The sequence below is a fragment of the Primulina eburnea genome, chromosome 8, assembly GCF_022965805.1.
Source record: "Primulina eburnea isolate SZY01 chromosome 8, ASM2296580v1, whole genome shotgun sequence".
NCBI classification, from domain to species: domain Eukaryota; kingdom Viridiplantae; phylum Streptophyta; class Magnoliopsida; order Lamiales; family Gesneriaceae; genus Primulina; species Primulina eburnea.
In genome coordinates this window covers 34,368,771-34,384,492 of record NC_133108.1, presented here as the reverse complement: position 1 = coordinate 34,384,492, position 15,722 = coordinate 34,368,771, and the positions used below count along the sequence as shown (strand labels likewise).

The window sequence follows — 15,722 nt, the reverse complement described above, 5'->3', positions numbered from 1 at the left end:
AAAAAAAATACAAATTAGTATATTAAAACCGTAAATTGTTTGACAACAATAAAAACAGGAAAATATGTAAGTTATAGACCAAAATGTGATTTCCCATATATTTTTTTTATAAGATATGAATTTTTATTGAATGGGACTGTACATTTTATTATATATTACTAGCTAGTGCCCTTAGGTGTATAGTAATGCAAGAATACTAATACCAACTACAACGTAAACAAAATACCAAAGACAGACTCCTATTAATACATACCAACTCGGTTTCCTCCTTAGAGTCGTAATCCTAACGCGTGCATGCCATTATTATTGCCCTCTTTTCTTTGCAATTAATAATTACTCTACATAATAAATACATAATTAAAATTTAATTTTACTTATAGCCTTAACTGCATCACAATAAATCACTATAAAATCGATCTCTTGTTAATATTTATACCATCCGGTTCTCATCGAAAAAATCCCCTCTCTTATACATTATTTTTTCATTTTCCATGGAGGAAACCGATGCATTTTCGGATGCGAAGCTCGGGCTCGATTTGGGACTCGGATTAACAAAATATGAGCCCAAAATAGATAATTCGAAGAAAAATAAGAAGGTGTTTTTTCTTGATCTTTCAATCCCACTCCATGGAAGTGATCTTGATCATGATGGGTATTCGAGCTCGAGTAGTATCGGATTCATGCAAGAAGATAGGAAACAGACGAGGAAGAATGGAATTTTCAGTGGTTGCAAGGAGGGTGATCATGATATGAACTATTCCAACGATTGTAGCAGAAAAAAACTGAGGCTCAGTAAAGATCAAATTACCTTTCTTGAAGATAGTTTCGGACAACATTCTACTCTTACTATGGTAATTATATGTTTTCAATTAGTCTATTAAATTATTCGTGATATATAAACACATAATATTTTTTAAAATTTGATATCGAGGGTTTATTCAGTTTTTTTAATGATAATTTGACCATTTTGAAATTAAGGCCAGTTTGCTGTGTTTTTTTTTTTAGTTAGTTAGAGGAGAATTTGTCAAACTCAAGAAAAATTTGAAGATCGTTATGTTATATGAGGCAGAAACCAAGGGCATGAACTCCTATGTTGATTTGCCCTTGTTTATGTTTGTTTTAGTAAGAAATTTCTTAGCAATAAAAGATTAATTTTCTTGACATATCAATTATGATAATGAGTTTTGTTCTGTTTTGTTTTATAAAGAACTAAACCCTACAAAATTGCTCAAGAGAAATTGTACAAGTCCATATATGCAACTCTCAGGAACTTTTCCAACCTATATGGGACATCTTAACACACCTCTCACGCCCATGAATGAACAACTGGAGCGTGAAGATATTAACGGGTTGCCCAACAATGGACAGTCCAACACATAACGGTGAATTTGTGCTCTGATATAATGTTAAAATTAGAACTTGAACCTAACTTCACTCCAAGATTGAGACTTGAACTTAACTCAACCCCAAAAGCTAGTTCAAAAGAGAAGATTGTCTAAATCCATATATTCAATTTTCAAAAACTTTATCCGACCGACAAGAGACATCTTTAACATGTTTCTCCACACACACATATATATATATATATATATATGTATATATATATATATATGTTACAAGGACATTTATAAATAATATTTGGTGGCAGGCTCAGAAACAAGCACTTGCAGAGAAGTTAAACCTAAAATCTAGGCAGGTAGAAGTTTGGTTTCAAAACCGAAGAGCAAGGTAATGATTTCTTCTGTTTTATGGGAATATCTGTTACATTTTTAATGCAGAATTTATCTATTTTAATCTTCTTCAATTTAACGTGGGATTTTAATAAAATCTCCAACTATTAAACAAAAAATATGTTAACGATATCTTTTGAACGCAGAACCAAACTGAAACAAATTGAGAGAGATTGCGAATTTTTAAAGAAGAAATTCGAAAGATTAAGCGACGAAAATCGACGTTTGCATAATCAGTTGTTAGAATTTCGCTCAGCGGCGAAGATGGAAAAAATACCTCCGCCACCGCTGCCGGTCATAAACACATCGGTAGAAGCAACAGCTCCGTCACTATCGCAGTTATTCCATCAAATGCCAAAAGAGTCGGCCATTTACAGAACTTGCCCGACGTGCGAGAAAATTTTGAAAAGTAGTGGCGACAACAGTGGCGGAAGAAAGAAGGAAGCGGCGGCCGTAGACGCCGGTTACATAAGTGATCCATGAAGATTATTCACGTTAATCACTTAAACGGCCATTCACAGAACTTGCTTTTTTGTTTTTATTTAGATTTATTTTAATATGTGTTATATATATATATATATATATATATATATATATATATATATATATATATATATATATATATATATATTCTCAACTCATAACTTATGTAGTAAAACATCATTATCAAATAAAAAATTTTAAATTAATTTAGTGGTTTTTCGCGAAAAATGGACAAATTTCAAAGAATTGGATGAAACTAAACGTTCACAAATTATAAAATTAAAACTCAAAATGAAGCAATTTACAAGATTAATATTACAATATCTTCTATGATTGTTGACATCATTTATATAACTTTTTTTAATAAATATCAAATCTCTTATATGAATTCAATAAAAAAATCAAAATATTCATAATTTTATTTTCAGAGCTTTAGGTACACTCAATGCTAAAATTAGGTTAGAAACAATAGTACCATCAATAATAGATTTCAGAAATATTTGAGCATAATAATTTAATTACATAAAGAATAATTGTCTTTACACTACATTATTCTCAAAATTACAATAATTTATTTTCAATATTATCCTTCTCAAATTACATTATGACCCCTCACTAATTTATATCAATTATTATTAAATTAAACTTGAAATTAAAATTTTAATAATAAAAAAAAACTTATATAAATTATGATTTAATTTCACACACAAAATGTGTATGCATAATTTAATAATATATATAATATATGGATATTAAATTGAGATATAGATAACATGATTATTTTTAACTCCAATCATTATAAAATTTGAATAAAATATCTTATGAAATATGAAACGTTCACTACTCGTTTTTCTTAAATAGCACTAGAATTTTTTTTCCTATTCTATCCAATCGGCCGAACACATACTTATATATACATATATATTTTAAAAATATTTCTGCACCATATAAGATAAATTCACCAACTATTATTAGAAAATCTTAAAGAAAGAAATTCAAAGCATAAAATCATAAATCATCAACCAAACATAACTTTAACAATTTCAAATCTAATTTAACTCTAACAACCTCTCAATTACCTCTCAAAATCATCATAAGTCATAAAACCTTCAAAATAACTCAAATGATCTTTTAGCATAAGTCGTAAACGTAAGTCATAAACATAAATGCAGAAAAACTAGCGCGGATCCTTGGGTTGAGTGCACCTTAAGTCCAACAAGATCAACCATCGAGTCCCTCACTAACATCAACATCATGCTCACCTGCATCGATCACACCTAGTGAGTCAACATATTCAGCAAACCTTAACCATGATAATAAGTACTACATATACATCCACATGCAACAATGAAAATACATTTACTTAAATAGATTTTCATGAACATGTATAAACATAAACATCTTTCCTTTCATCATAAACATTTTCTTGTCATCATAAACATTTTCATTTTAGTTATATACGTATATGTTTTCCTTTTATTGAATTCGGATAGTTAATTGTGATTTTCGTATCAGCTAAAGGTCGATGGATCCATCTAAGTCTAACCACAATACTGGGCGACGGGGACATCAACGATACTCTCACCCGTCAACTGAGCCTTGGCCTATCATATAATCATCATGTCAATGAAAATACAATCGTTGGGCTCCCTCTGGTGTTTTCTCCCTTAAACAGACTCTCTCTAGGGCTTTATCCGGTAAACGGGCTCTCTCTGTGGAATTTTCTCTCACGTTATCTCCAATCATATCATCGATGTTAGTCACAATCACTTTACCTCCTCCAACATTTCATATTTTCATCACACTTATAAAAGATTCAAGCATATATATATATATATATATATATATATATATATATATATATATATATATATATATATAAAAATCATTTTCTTTTAAATCGAGCGTGCAACACGTCTTTTAGCGTTAACATTTAATCATAAATGTAACATCTCCTAATTTAAAATGCGGAAATATAAATATTTTTTTTTAAAAAAGCTCACATTTTCGAAAATACCCATCTAAAAGTTTTACATACATGCAACACTACTAGAAAAATATCTCACTTAAAGATAATCGTATATATTTAACAACTTAAAATAGTACAGTTTAAAATGGTCAAACTCAACCAAAAGAAAAAGGCATAAACATAACGAGTAAAAATTCTAGTAATCATCATCAATGAATAAAAATGCTTATGTCCTCTCAAATCTCGAAGATCATAATGTGCGGAGGAAATGTGGTCCTCGGGTCATGCGCGAACATCCAGTCATGCCTACTCAGAGTTCGGCACCTCCAGTCCCCTCATAATCATGCTCACTTGCATCACACACGCCTAGTGAGTCTAGAGACTCAACACACCTGTACTGGGGATAACAAGTACATATACATAGCATACAATAGTGAAAATATACTGTAATCAACATACCTTTCATGAACTAAAAAAAACGTAAATGTAAATGTGCATATGAAATCATAACATGTCAAAACAACTCATCGTAACATCATATACTTATATATTTCCTTTAATTGAATTCAGTTCATTAGTTGTAACTTTCGTAACATCATTCATTATTATACGATGGATCTATCTACACAGAACCGTGGTATCCGGCGGCTGCCGGACATCAGTGACAGTATTACCCATCCATTGTGCATAGGCCTCATCATCAGCATTTATATATACATCTTAAGCATTTACATATATATCATTAATCACAACTATTCACATCCTTCAACACATCATTATTTTCATCACTTATCAAAAATCATGTACATGCGTAATTTTTTCTTAAAAGCAAGCATGCAATGTATTTTTCATAATTTCATAAAAATCATAATGATGATTCATAAACATTTAAAAGCATGATAATTTGTGCTTGGGACACTGCTAGGACCAAAAACTCACTCCGGGTGCAAAATGATCATTTTGCCCCTGGAAACCCAAAATGATCGTTTTACCCCTAGACCTCTAAATTTTTCACCGGAAGCTTACCAAACTCCTTAAAACATCCCAAAACATATTTAAAAGTGTTTCTTAGACGTAAACTCGAGCCCGTTTCAAAACTTAAACGATTCGTTTTAAAACTTGGATCAGGGTCCCGATTTTAACCCGAGTCGAACCGAAACTTAACCAAATTTCTCCCAACTTTTTACCACACCTTAAAAACACATTTACAGCCTTAAAACCCTCAAGACCAGACTCCTAAACTCCTCGGCCATAACCCATATGTTGCTGGAAAAGTTCTGCGTAACACAACTGGAAACCCTAGCCGCCCCCTTCCCAAACCATCGATCCTAGCCTTTAGCCAAAGGGACCAGCAACTAACCAACCTCACCTAGACCAACCTAGGATCCCTCTGGACCTGCTGAATCCACAGCCCCATCCCCATGCAAGCGGTAACTCACCTACATTCGCTAATCACCAAGGAAAATATACCCGCGGACAACCTCCCTACTCCACGATTGATCGGCTTTAGGGTTGGCTCCAGCAGCGTTTGAGCCATCCTAAGCCATGTCTCAGACCTCCAGGGTCTGGTATAAGTCTTGGATTGGCCCTTGCACCGAGATCTCGAACCCCTTTCACGCGATCTCCCCAAAACAGAACCAAACTTGGCCCTACGACCCACGGCCTATAGCGTGCAGCACCAGATCGTGACTCCACTTGTGAGGTCCCGTTATCTTAATCACGATTTATTAACATGCAATCTTGATTAATCAGTAAACAGCGGAAAAGTGAGTTAAAAATTTGCATTTGGGCCTATAAAAATTTCGGCATGACCTTCCTGTAAATAGGACATACCAGAAAATCAAATACTCAAAATAAACAACATGTGCCCTCAATAAACACAACAGCATACACACGTGTCAGTCAGACACGATCATGACATATGCAAATCAAAATATCATAGAGCCGACAAGGCTTGATAATACCATAATACAATCCTCCAAATATATACATATAGTATCTGGGAGACAGCAACTACACGCAATACCTAAATACAACTGATCCTACTCTCAAGGAGCTCTGGTACTTCCTGAGGCTTCCTATCGAGCGCCTGAGGTCGAACCACCTGTACCACCTATCATGTCCACACACAAAAGACACGACAGCCCCCTCTCGAGGGTCAGTAACCCCAGTACGAGGCATCAAGAAACCACGATATATGACATAGAAATGCAATGATGCCATGCTTGAATGCAATGCATGAATAGGTGCAAGATATCATGATATCAGGAGTCAAATGATCGATATCAACAATCATTCATATATGCTCGAGCTGGTCCACGACTCAGCGGACCGTGCCTAGGATATGGCCCAGCCTCGAAGCTAGCAACTACCTAAGCCGGACCGAATCAAGGTAGCCAAACATCTCCAGGACACCATATCATATCATATATATAACGGATCTCAACCGAAATATAACTGGATCTCAATAATAGATAGGCTCAATATGATATGTTCAATGATATTGATGTGTCTAACCAAAATAAAATGTGTGTGAACCAAAGAAATATTTTATTTTATTTTGCACATCAATTACCAACTGATAATATGCGAGTCAGCATATAATATCACATAAATCAGCAAATAGCAAATAAATCATACACAGGATCATCAGATGCCTCTGTCAGACATCGTGAAAATAACTGATCTCTACGTACCTCAACTAATTTACCAGTAACTTAAATCCTCAAGAAAATCTTGAAAATTCCAACTCAGACAAATCACCTGAATATTAATTTAAATGGTCTTATTATCACATAACAATTCTACAACCATTTAAATTCACTAAAAATCCAATTTCAACAATTTAGGCATTTTATATTCCTAAAATTCCAATATGCAACTACAATGCCTAAAATCAATCATTTCTATTTTATCGTCGCAAATATTCTTTTTAGCTTTATAACATCAAACTAATATTTAAGCAACTGCGATAAATTCTAGGTTCACCAGATTATACCTCCAACTCGCACAATTCCGGAACCTACAACAATAACCCAATAATTAATCAATAATGATACATTATTTGAGTGGAAATTGAATGAATTCACATAGGCAACAATTCGCACCGAGACAGCTAGTAATCCCAACAACAGTGACTGGAAATCGAGCCTAACCCAAAGCTAACCGGCAACAGGCGGCAAACTCGCCGGACAAGATGACCGGAATCACACAGAAAAACGAAGCCGACGGGTCGTTCTCGAAAATTTACAAAAGTGGTATCAAAAGAAAGCTTATACCACAAGGAACAAAACCCCTCAATCAATTTTTAGTTTTGAGCGGCAGAAGACGGCGAATTCAACGGCGAAACCGGCTGCGCTTTTAGCAAGTTTTCAGGAATCTCGATTCTACCTAGCAAGAGTGATATCAATGGATAGCTCTCATCGACAGGTTTCCATTCGTATATTTACTTGAAATTTTAGGCGACCGGTGTGGCCACAATCGACGGTCAAAGGTGGCGAAAATGAGTTTGAAGCTTTGGACGGAAAGTTACGGTGGAGAGATGAGGATCTGTGTCTGTGTATAGGTGTAGTGTGTGTGAGAGAGTGTTTCATAATATATATATATATATATATATATATATATATATATATATATATATATATTATGCATGTTTATCTTTTATCTTTTCGGGGTTCGAAATTTGACCCGGTCTATTTTATTTCAACTCTCGTGTGTTATAAAATTTAAATATCCATAAACACACAATTTAATTATTTGGCTTAATTATTTTAAATTCCTCAATTTAAAACAATTAATCTTAATTATAGCCAAATAACATATAATTAAATTGGGTCATTACATTTCTCCCCCTCTAACAAAAAGATTTCGTCCTCGAAATCAAAACACACAACACACCTTATATACAACCTAGTCACATATCTACCACAGATAGTACATAGGAAAGTCAGAGTACATGGAATAATTTGTGACAATTTCAAACAAGTGAGGCCATTCTTGCCGCATTTTAGCTTCCAGCTCCCATGTAGCCTCTTCAGTCCCATGTCTACTCCACTGTACCATAACTAATGGAATCGTCTTATTTCGAAGTTGCTTATCCTTTCGATTAAGAATCTGTATAGGATACTCAACATAGCTAAGAGAACTGTCCAACTCCACATCCTCGGGTCTCAGAACATGAGATGGATCCGGCTCATACTTCCGCAGCATAGATACATGAAACACATCATGTATAGCAGACAAACTCTGCGGCAAGTCCAATCTATAAGCTAATAAACCGATCCTCTCAACAATAGTATACGGTCCAATATAACGTGGAGCTAACTTCCCTTTTCGCCCAAATCTCGTCGTTCCACGAAATGGTGACACTTTCAAGAAAACTTGATCGCCAACCTCAAATTCTAAAGGTCTACGTATTTTATTTGCGTAGCTAGCTTGACGATCTTGAAATGCTTTCATTCTTTTTCTAATCAAATTAATCTTTTCATTCATTTCTTCAACAAACTCAGGTTGTGCCAATGGTTTTTCTCCAACTTCATTCCAACATACGGGCGATCGACACCTTCTACCATACAAAGCTTCGAATGGTGCCATCCCAATAGTTGTTTGAAAACTATTATTGTAGGAGAATTTCAACCAATGGTAAAGATTCTTGCCAGTTTCCACCAAAATCCATAACCACTGATCGTAACATATCTTCCAAAGTTTGTATAGTCCTCTTTGTCTGACCATCTGTTTGGGGATGATAAGCTGTACTCATTGCCAACTTAGTACCCAAAGCATTCTGAAGACTACTCCAAAACTTGGAAGCAAATCTAGGATCTCGGTCGGATACAATAGATACTGGAACTCCATGCAATCGAATAACATTATCCACATATAATCGTGCCATTTTATTATAAGCATAAGTACGATCGTATGGAATAAAATGTGCTGATTTAGACAATCTGTCAACTATCACCCAGATAGCATCAAAACCTCTGTTTGACCTGGGCAAGTGAGTCACGAAATCCATTGCAATATGTTCCCAGTTCCATTGTGGAATTTCTAAACTCTGTAACATACCTCCAGGTTTCATTCTCTCGGCTTTAACCTGCTGGCATGTCAAACATTTCGCTACAAATTCTGAAATGTCTCTTTTCATCGCATCCCACCAGAAATATGGCTTCAGTATGTGGTACATTCTATGAGTACCAGGATGGACACTATGACGGCTACAATGTGCCTCTTGAAGCAATGCTTCTCTCAATCCTGTGACATTTGGTACCACCAATCTGTTATTCATTCGTAAACAACCATCTGATGAGATATTGTATTTATCTGGGTTACTAGACAAAACCAGATCTTTCGATTTCTGAACCTGTGAATCATTCTTTTGAGCTTTCTTGATCTTCGAAATAATCTTCGGCTTAAATTGTAAAGCAGATACAATAAAATGATTGCATTTCGGCTGAAAATTCCAACCAGAAGTACATAAATCATCATAATTCTGCCAGACATGGATAGATGCTATCAAAAAATCCTGATACTTCCGGCTTAATGCATCTGCAACTTGATTCATTTTTCCTGGCCGATACTGTATTTCACAGTCAAAATCTTTCAATAAATCTAACCATCGTCTCTGCCTCATATTCAGTTCTGATTGAGTAAACAAATATTTCAAACTCTTATGATTTGAGTAGATAATAAACTGCTCACCGTATAGATAATGTCGCCAAACTTTTAAAGCAAAAACAATGGCTGCTAGTTCAAGATCGTGAACTGGATATCGGGATTCATGTGTTTTCAATTGCCTTGAAGCATATGCAATAACTTTTCCATGTTGCATTAAAACACATCCCAAACCTCTCGATGATGCATCAGTACAAACCACAAATCCACGTGATCCAGATGGTAATGCCAACACTGGTGCTGTTGTCAGCTTCTCTTTCAATGTAAGAAAACTATTCTCACATTCATCTGACCAAATAAATCTTGCATCTTTCTTAGTTAGTTGGGTAATAGGTCGGGCAATCTGCGAAAATCCTTCAATGAATCGTCTGTAATAACCAGCCAATCCCATAAAACTTCGCATCTCTGGTATATTGTTGGTCTAGCCCAATTCAGGACTACTTCAACCTTACTCGGATCTACAGATATACCTTGGGCTGATATCACGTGGCCCAAAAATATCACGCTATCCATCCAAAATTCACACTTTGACAACTTAGCATACAATTGAGAATCTCGAAGTGTTTGAAGAACCAATCGTAAATGCTCTTTATGTTCCCGTTTTGATCTCGAATACACCAGTATATCATCAATAAAGACATTAACAAATTTATCCAGAAAATTTCTGAACACTCTATTCATTAGATCCATAAACACTGCTGGTGCATTTGTTAAACCAAATGGCATTACTAGGAATTCATAATGCCCATATCTAGTTCTAAAAGATGTTTTAGGAACATCGTCTTCTCTAACCCGAAGTTGATGGTATCCTGATCGAAGATCAATCTTCGAATAAACAGAATTTCCTTGAAGTTGATCAAACAAGTCATCAATTCTAGGCAGAGGATATTTATTTTTAATAGTAACTCGATTGAGCTGCCTATAATCGATGCACATTCTCATGGAACCATCTTTCTTGTTTACGAACAGTACAGGTGCTCCCCAGGGTGACATACTAGGGCGTATATAACCTTTTTCGAGTAAATCCTGTAACTGCTCTTTCAATTCTTTTAGTTCTGCAGGAGCCATTCTGTACGGCGCTCTAGAGATCGGCGCAGTACCCGGCATCAAGTCGATGCTAAAATCAATTTCTCTCTGCGGTGGAAAGCCTGGTATTTCTTCAGGAAAGACATCAGGAAATTCTTTTGCTACTGAGATATCAGATAATTTCGGTTCTTTCTTGGTAGCATCCACAGCATAAACCATATATCCCTCATTTCCTAAAGACAATAATCTAAACATTTCCATCGCTGAGACTAACGATATCTTAGCATGTGATCCTCGACCATAAAAATTCCATTTCCTACCATAGTATGGCCTAAATCGTACTACACCATGAAAACAATATACAGTAGCTCGATAACTAGACAGTGTGTCCATACCAATGATACAATCAAAATCATGCATCGGTAATACAATCAAGTTTGTGATCATAATGCTATCATCAAAATGTAACACACAATCTAACACAATTTGCCCAGGAATAAATCGACCAGCTGGCGTAGACACAGATACAGTTTCATGAAATGGTGTAGTCCAGAGTTCATATTCATCAACATAATCGGATGCAATGAATGAATGAGATGCTCCAGTATCAAATAAAACTCGTGCAATATGATCGTAAATAAGGCAAGTACCTGCGATCACCCCGCCTGGAGCCTCTCTAGCCTGATCCTCGGTCAAAGCATATACTCGAGCTTGTTGAGGACCTTGGAAAGACTGTGGCACATTACCCCTGACCTGTGGGTAACTGGACTGCTGGTAGGATGGTGTAGGAGAATACGGTCGCTGAGATGAGCCACCTAGAAAACTACCTCTGGCATAAGGCAACTGCTGTGGCTGCATCTGTCCCTGTGCACGGTTCGGACAAACTCTGGCAAAATGCCCTGACTGACCACAAGTATGACATGACCCCAGTACTCCGCTACACTACGCAGTAGGGTGTCTTCCTCCGCATAGATCGCAGTAAATCACGGGGTACCGTCCACTTGTTGCACTTTGCGAACTGCTCGAACTAGAGGAACTGGACTGATATTTCTTTTTAAACTGTTTTCCTTTTGGTCTGAATTGTTTTTGTTTCTGCTGTTGGTATGACTGCTGAGATGGAAAAGATGGTGTACCTGCTGAAAAAATGAACCACCACTAGGCATTTGTGGAGCCTGTGGTTGTCTACCCCTTTTCAATCCAGCCTCAATCCCAATCGCCTTGTCAACAGCTTCGGCATAAGTTGCAGGCGACCCAGCCATAACCATAGCATGAATTTGAAAGTCCAGTCCTTCCAAAAATTTTGAAATTTTTCCTTTTTCACTCACGGCCACATGTGGTACATAAGTGAGAAGAGCAGAAAGTTGTCGAGCATATTCTTCCACAGACATATTACCCTGAACGAGTCGATAAAATTCAGATTCTCTGGCTGAGTAGTAGGATGGTGGAGCATATTCTTGGAGAAATTTAGTACGAAACACCTCCCAAGAGATCTGACTACCTGTTTGCTGCAGTACATTTGTAGTAGCCTCCCACCAACGCTGTGCACGATCCCGTAGTTGGAGGACTGCCATAGTTAATCTTCTATCAGCATCATAATGTACTGTGTTGAACAGGAATTCCATGTGTTTCAACCATCCTTCTGCTCGATCACTGCCTTCATTTCCAAAGAATTTCGCAGGATGCATATTCTGAAATCGAGCTACAGCCAATTCCATTTCATCAACTCGGTTCACTAACTGTTCTACCTCTGCATCTGCTTTAGCGGCTATCTATGCAGCAGGACGCCCACTCCTACCTCGAGGAACTCTGTCATTTCCTCCGATATTCTGTGCCCCAGACTCCTGAGCCACTTCTTTTCCTTTCCCTTTATTTCCTCTAATTGCCATTCTACAGGATTTAAGGTTAAATTCCCAAAATATTCCATAACCTGTGCCCCAGACTCCTGAGCCACTTCTTTTCCTTTCCCTTTATTTCCTCTAATTGCCATTCTACAGGATTTAAGGTTAAATTCCCAAAATATTCCATAACCTCAATATAATCCAAAGCACTGAAATACAACTCAAATGTATAATCTACATGTCATATCCCTAAGATACTAACATGTAATTCATTCCAGGCAAGAGCAAGTAATTTCAAATAATCAAACACATGCGCACAAATATCTTGTGTCTAAACTCGAGTGTACTAACTCTAGTACGAGCGTATCCCAGTCTACGCTCTGATACCAACTGTGAGGGCCCGTTATCTTAATCACGATTTATTAACATGCAATCTTGATTAATCAGTAAACAGCGGAAAAATGAGTTAAAAATTTGCGTTTGGGCCTGTAAAAATTTCGGCATGACCTTCCTGTAAATAGGACATACCAGAAAATCAAATACTCAAAATAAACAACATGTGCCCTCAATAAACACAACAGCATACACACGTGTCAGCCAGACACGATCATGAAATATGCAAATCAAAATATCATAGAGCCGACAAGGCTCGATAATACCATAATACAATCCTCCAAATATATACATATAGTATCTGGGAGATAGCAACACCACGCAATACCTAAATACAACTGATCCTACTCTCAAGGAGCTCTGGTACTTCCTGAGGCTTCCTCTCGAGCGCCTGAGGTCGAACCACCTGTACCACCTGTCATGTCCACACACAAAAGACGCGACAGCCCCCGACAGTAACCTCAGTACGAGACATCAAGAAACCACGATATATGACATAGAAATGCAATGATGCCATGCATGAATGCAATGCATGAATAGGTGCAAGATATCAGGAGTCAAATGATCGATATCAACAATCATACATATATGCTCGAGCTGGTCCACGACTCAGCGGACCGTGCCTGGGATATGGCCCAGCCTCGAAGCCAGCAACTACCTAAGCCGGACCGAATCAAGGTAGCCAAACATCTCCAGGACACCATATCATATCATATATATAACGGATCTCAACCGAAATATAACTGGATCTCAATAATAGATAGGCTCAATATGATATGTTCAGTGGTATTGATGTGTCTAACCAAAATAAAATGTGTGGGAACCAAAGAAATATTTTATTTTATTTTGCACATCAATTACCAACTGATAATATGCGAGTCAGCATATAATATCACATAAATCAGCAAATAGCAAATAAATCATACACAGGATCATCAGATGCCTCTGTCAGACATCGTGTAAATAACTGATCTCTACGTACCTCAACTAATTTACCAGTAACTTAAATCCTCAAGAAAATCTTGAAAATGCCAACTCAGACAAAGCACCTGAATAATAATTTAAATGGTCTTATTATCACATAACAATTCTACAACCATTTAAATTCACTAAAAATCCAATTTCAACAATTTAGGCATTTTATATTCCTAAAATTCCAATATGCAACTACAATGCCTAAAATCAATCATTTCTATTTTATCGTCGCAAAATATTCTTTTTAGCTTTAAATGACGTCAAACTAATATTTAAACAACTGCGATAAATTCTAGGTTCACCAGATTATACCTCCAACTCGCACAATTCCGGAACCTACAACAATAACCCAATAATTAATCAATAATGATACATTATTTGAGTGGAAATTGAATGAAATTCACATAGGCAACAATTCGCACCGAGACAGCTAGTAATCCCAACAACAGTGACTGGAAATCGAGCCTAACCCAAAGCTAACCAACAACAGACGGCAAACTCGCCGGAGAAGATGACCGGAATCACACAGAAAAACGAAGCCGACGGGTCGTTCTCGAAAATTTACAAAAATGGTATCAAAAGAAAGCTTATACCACAACCCCTCAATCAATTTTTAGTTTTGAGCGGCGGAAGACGGCGAATTCAACGGCGAAACCGGCGGCGTTTTTAGACGAGTTTTCAGGAATCGCGATACTACCTAGCAAGAGTGGTATCAATGGATAGCTCTCGTCGACAGCTTTTCATTCGTATATTTACTTGAATTTTTAGGCGACCGGTGTTGCCACAATCGACGGTCAAAGGTGGCGAAAATGAGTTTGAAGCTTTGGACGGAAAGTTACGGTGGAGAGATGAGGATCCGTGTGTGTGTATAGGTGTAGTGTGTGTGAGAGAGTGTATTATAATATGCATGTTTATCTTTTATCTTTTCGGGGTTCGAAATTTGACCCGGTCTATTTTCTTTCAACTCTCGTGTGTTATAAAATTTTAATATGCATAAACACACAATTTAATTATTTGGCTTAATTATTTTAAATTCCTCAATTTAAAACAATTAATCTTAATTATAGCCAAATAACATATAATTAAATTGGGTCATTACACCAGCCTAGTGACAACATACTCCTCGACATAATCAAACCCTATAGACCATTGCTCGGCGGCCCCTTGGACCATGGTAAACAAGAAACGTGAGATGCTAAAGGATTTAAGCGTGAATCATGGAAAAACCGAGACCCCTTTCAATTGTTCATGCAAAAACCGACAATGCATATACATATCACACATGACAAATTAATATCGACATGAATGATGCGTAAATAAAATACATGGCATGCCTTTATGATTAATGAACGATAACTAGGAGAAATGAGCCTTGGGGAGGTACCCAAAGAGCGGGTAAGGAGGCTTGCTTGAATAAATTCGAAGGTTGAAGGTTGCTGAAGGTTGGCTGCTGGTTATTCACGTGTGGGAGGCTGCTGATGGAGGGGAGGGGTGGCCAATGTGATTTAAGTAAGGTTAGGGTTTAGGTAATTAGGTTTAAGTGGGATGATAGTGCACTAATGGGCCTTAAATGTAAATTAAAAGGGTTTTAAGCCCATATAGCAATAAAACAGTTTTAGAAGATTTGGAAGCAATAGA

At 36.6% G+C, this 15,722-nt stretch overlaps 2 protein-coding genes and 2 long non-coding RNA genes across 6 annotated transcripts; 1 reads left to right on the top strand and 3 right to left on the bottom strand.

Moving 5' to 3' along the window:
- The first annotated feature begins 412 nt into the window (after positions 1-412).
- Positions 413-2,310, top strand: LOC140837898 (homeobox-leucine zipper protein HAT2-like). The gene is made up of 3 exons (XM_073203976.1): positions 413-851; positions 1,649-1,728; positions 1,877-2,310. Exons 1-3 carry the CDS (start codon positions 492-494, stop codon positions 2,211-2,213), a joined length of 777 nt encoding a protein of 258 aa, XP_073060077.1. The 5' UTR covers positions 413-491; the 3' UTR covers positions 2,214-2,310.
- A 3,596-nt stretch (positions 2,311-5,906) lies between these two features.
- On the bottom strand, positions 5,907-7,726 carry LOC140839421 (uncharacterized). 3 transcript variants are annotated; one of them, XR_012119721.1, is made up of 4 exons: positions 7,290-7,726; positions 7,181-7,204; positions 6,879-6,945; positions 5,907-6,295 (listed from the first exon to the last, which is right to left on the bottom strand). It is a non-coding gene; the product is annotated as an uncharacterized lncRNA (long non-coding RNA). The 3 variants fall into 3 exon arrangements; XR_012119720.1 differs by lacking the exon at positions 5,907-6,295 and having other exon boundaries at positions 6,352-6,945; positions 7,171-7,204; XR_012119719.1 differs by lacking the exon at positions 5,907-6,295 and having other exon boundaries at positions 6,352-6,945.
- A 1,071-nt stretch (positions 7,727-8,797) lies between these two features.
- On the bottom strand, positions 8,798-12,764 carry LOC140839189 (uncharacterized). Its single transcript, XM_073205820.1, has 5 exons — positions 12,674-12,764; positions 12,012-12,577; positions 10,787-11,781; positions 9,902-10,220; positions 8,798-9,757 (listed from the first exon to the last, which is right to left on the bottom strand). Exons 1-5 carry the CDS (start codon positions 12,762-12,764, stop codon positions 8,798-8,800), a joined length of 2,931 nt encoding a protein of 976 aa, XP_073061921.1.
- Positions 12,765-12,838: 74 nt separating this feature from the next.
- On the bottom strand, positions 12,839-14,982 carry LOC140839422 (uncharacterized). The gene is made up of 3 exons (XR_012119722.1): positions 14,397-14,982; positions 14,092-14,158; positions 12,839-13,524 (listed from the first exon to the last, which is right to left on the bottom strand). It is a non-coding gene; the product is annotated as an uncharacterized lncRNA (long non-coding RNA).
- Between the last annotated feature and the right edge of the window lie 740 nt (positions 14,983-15,722).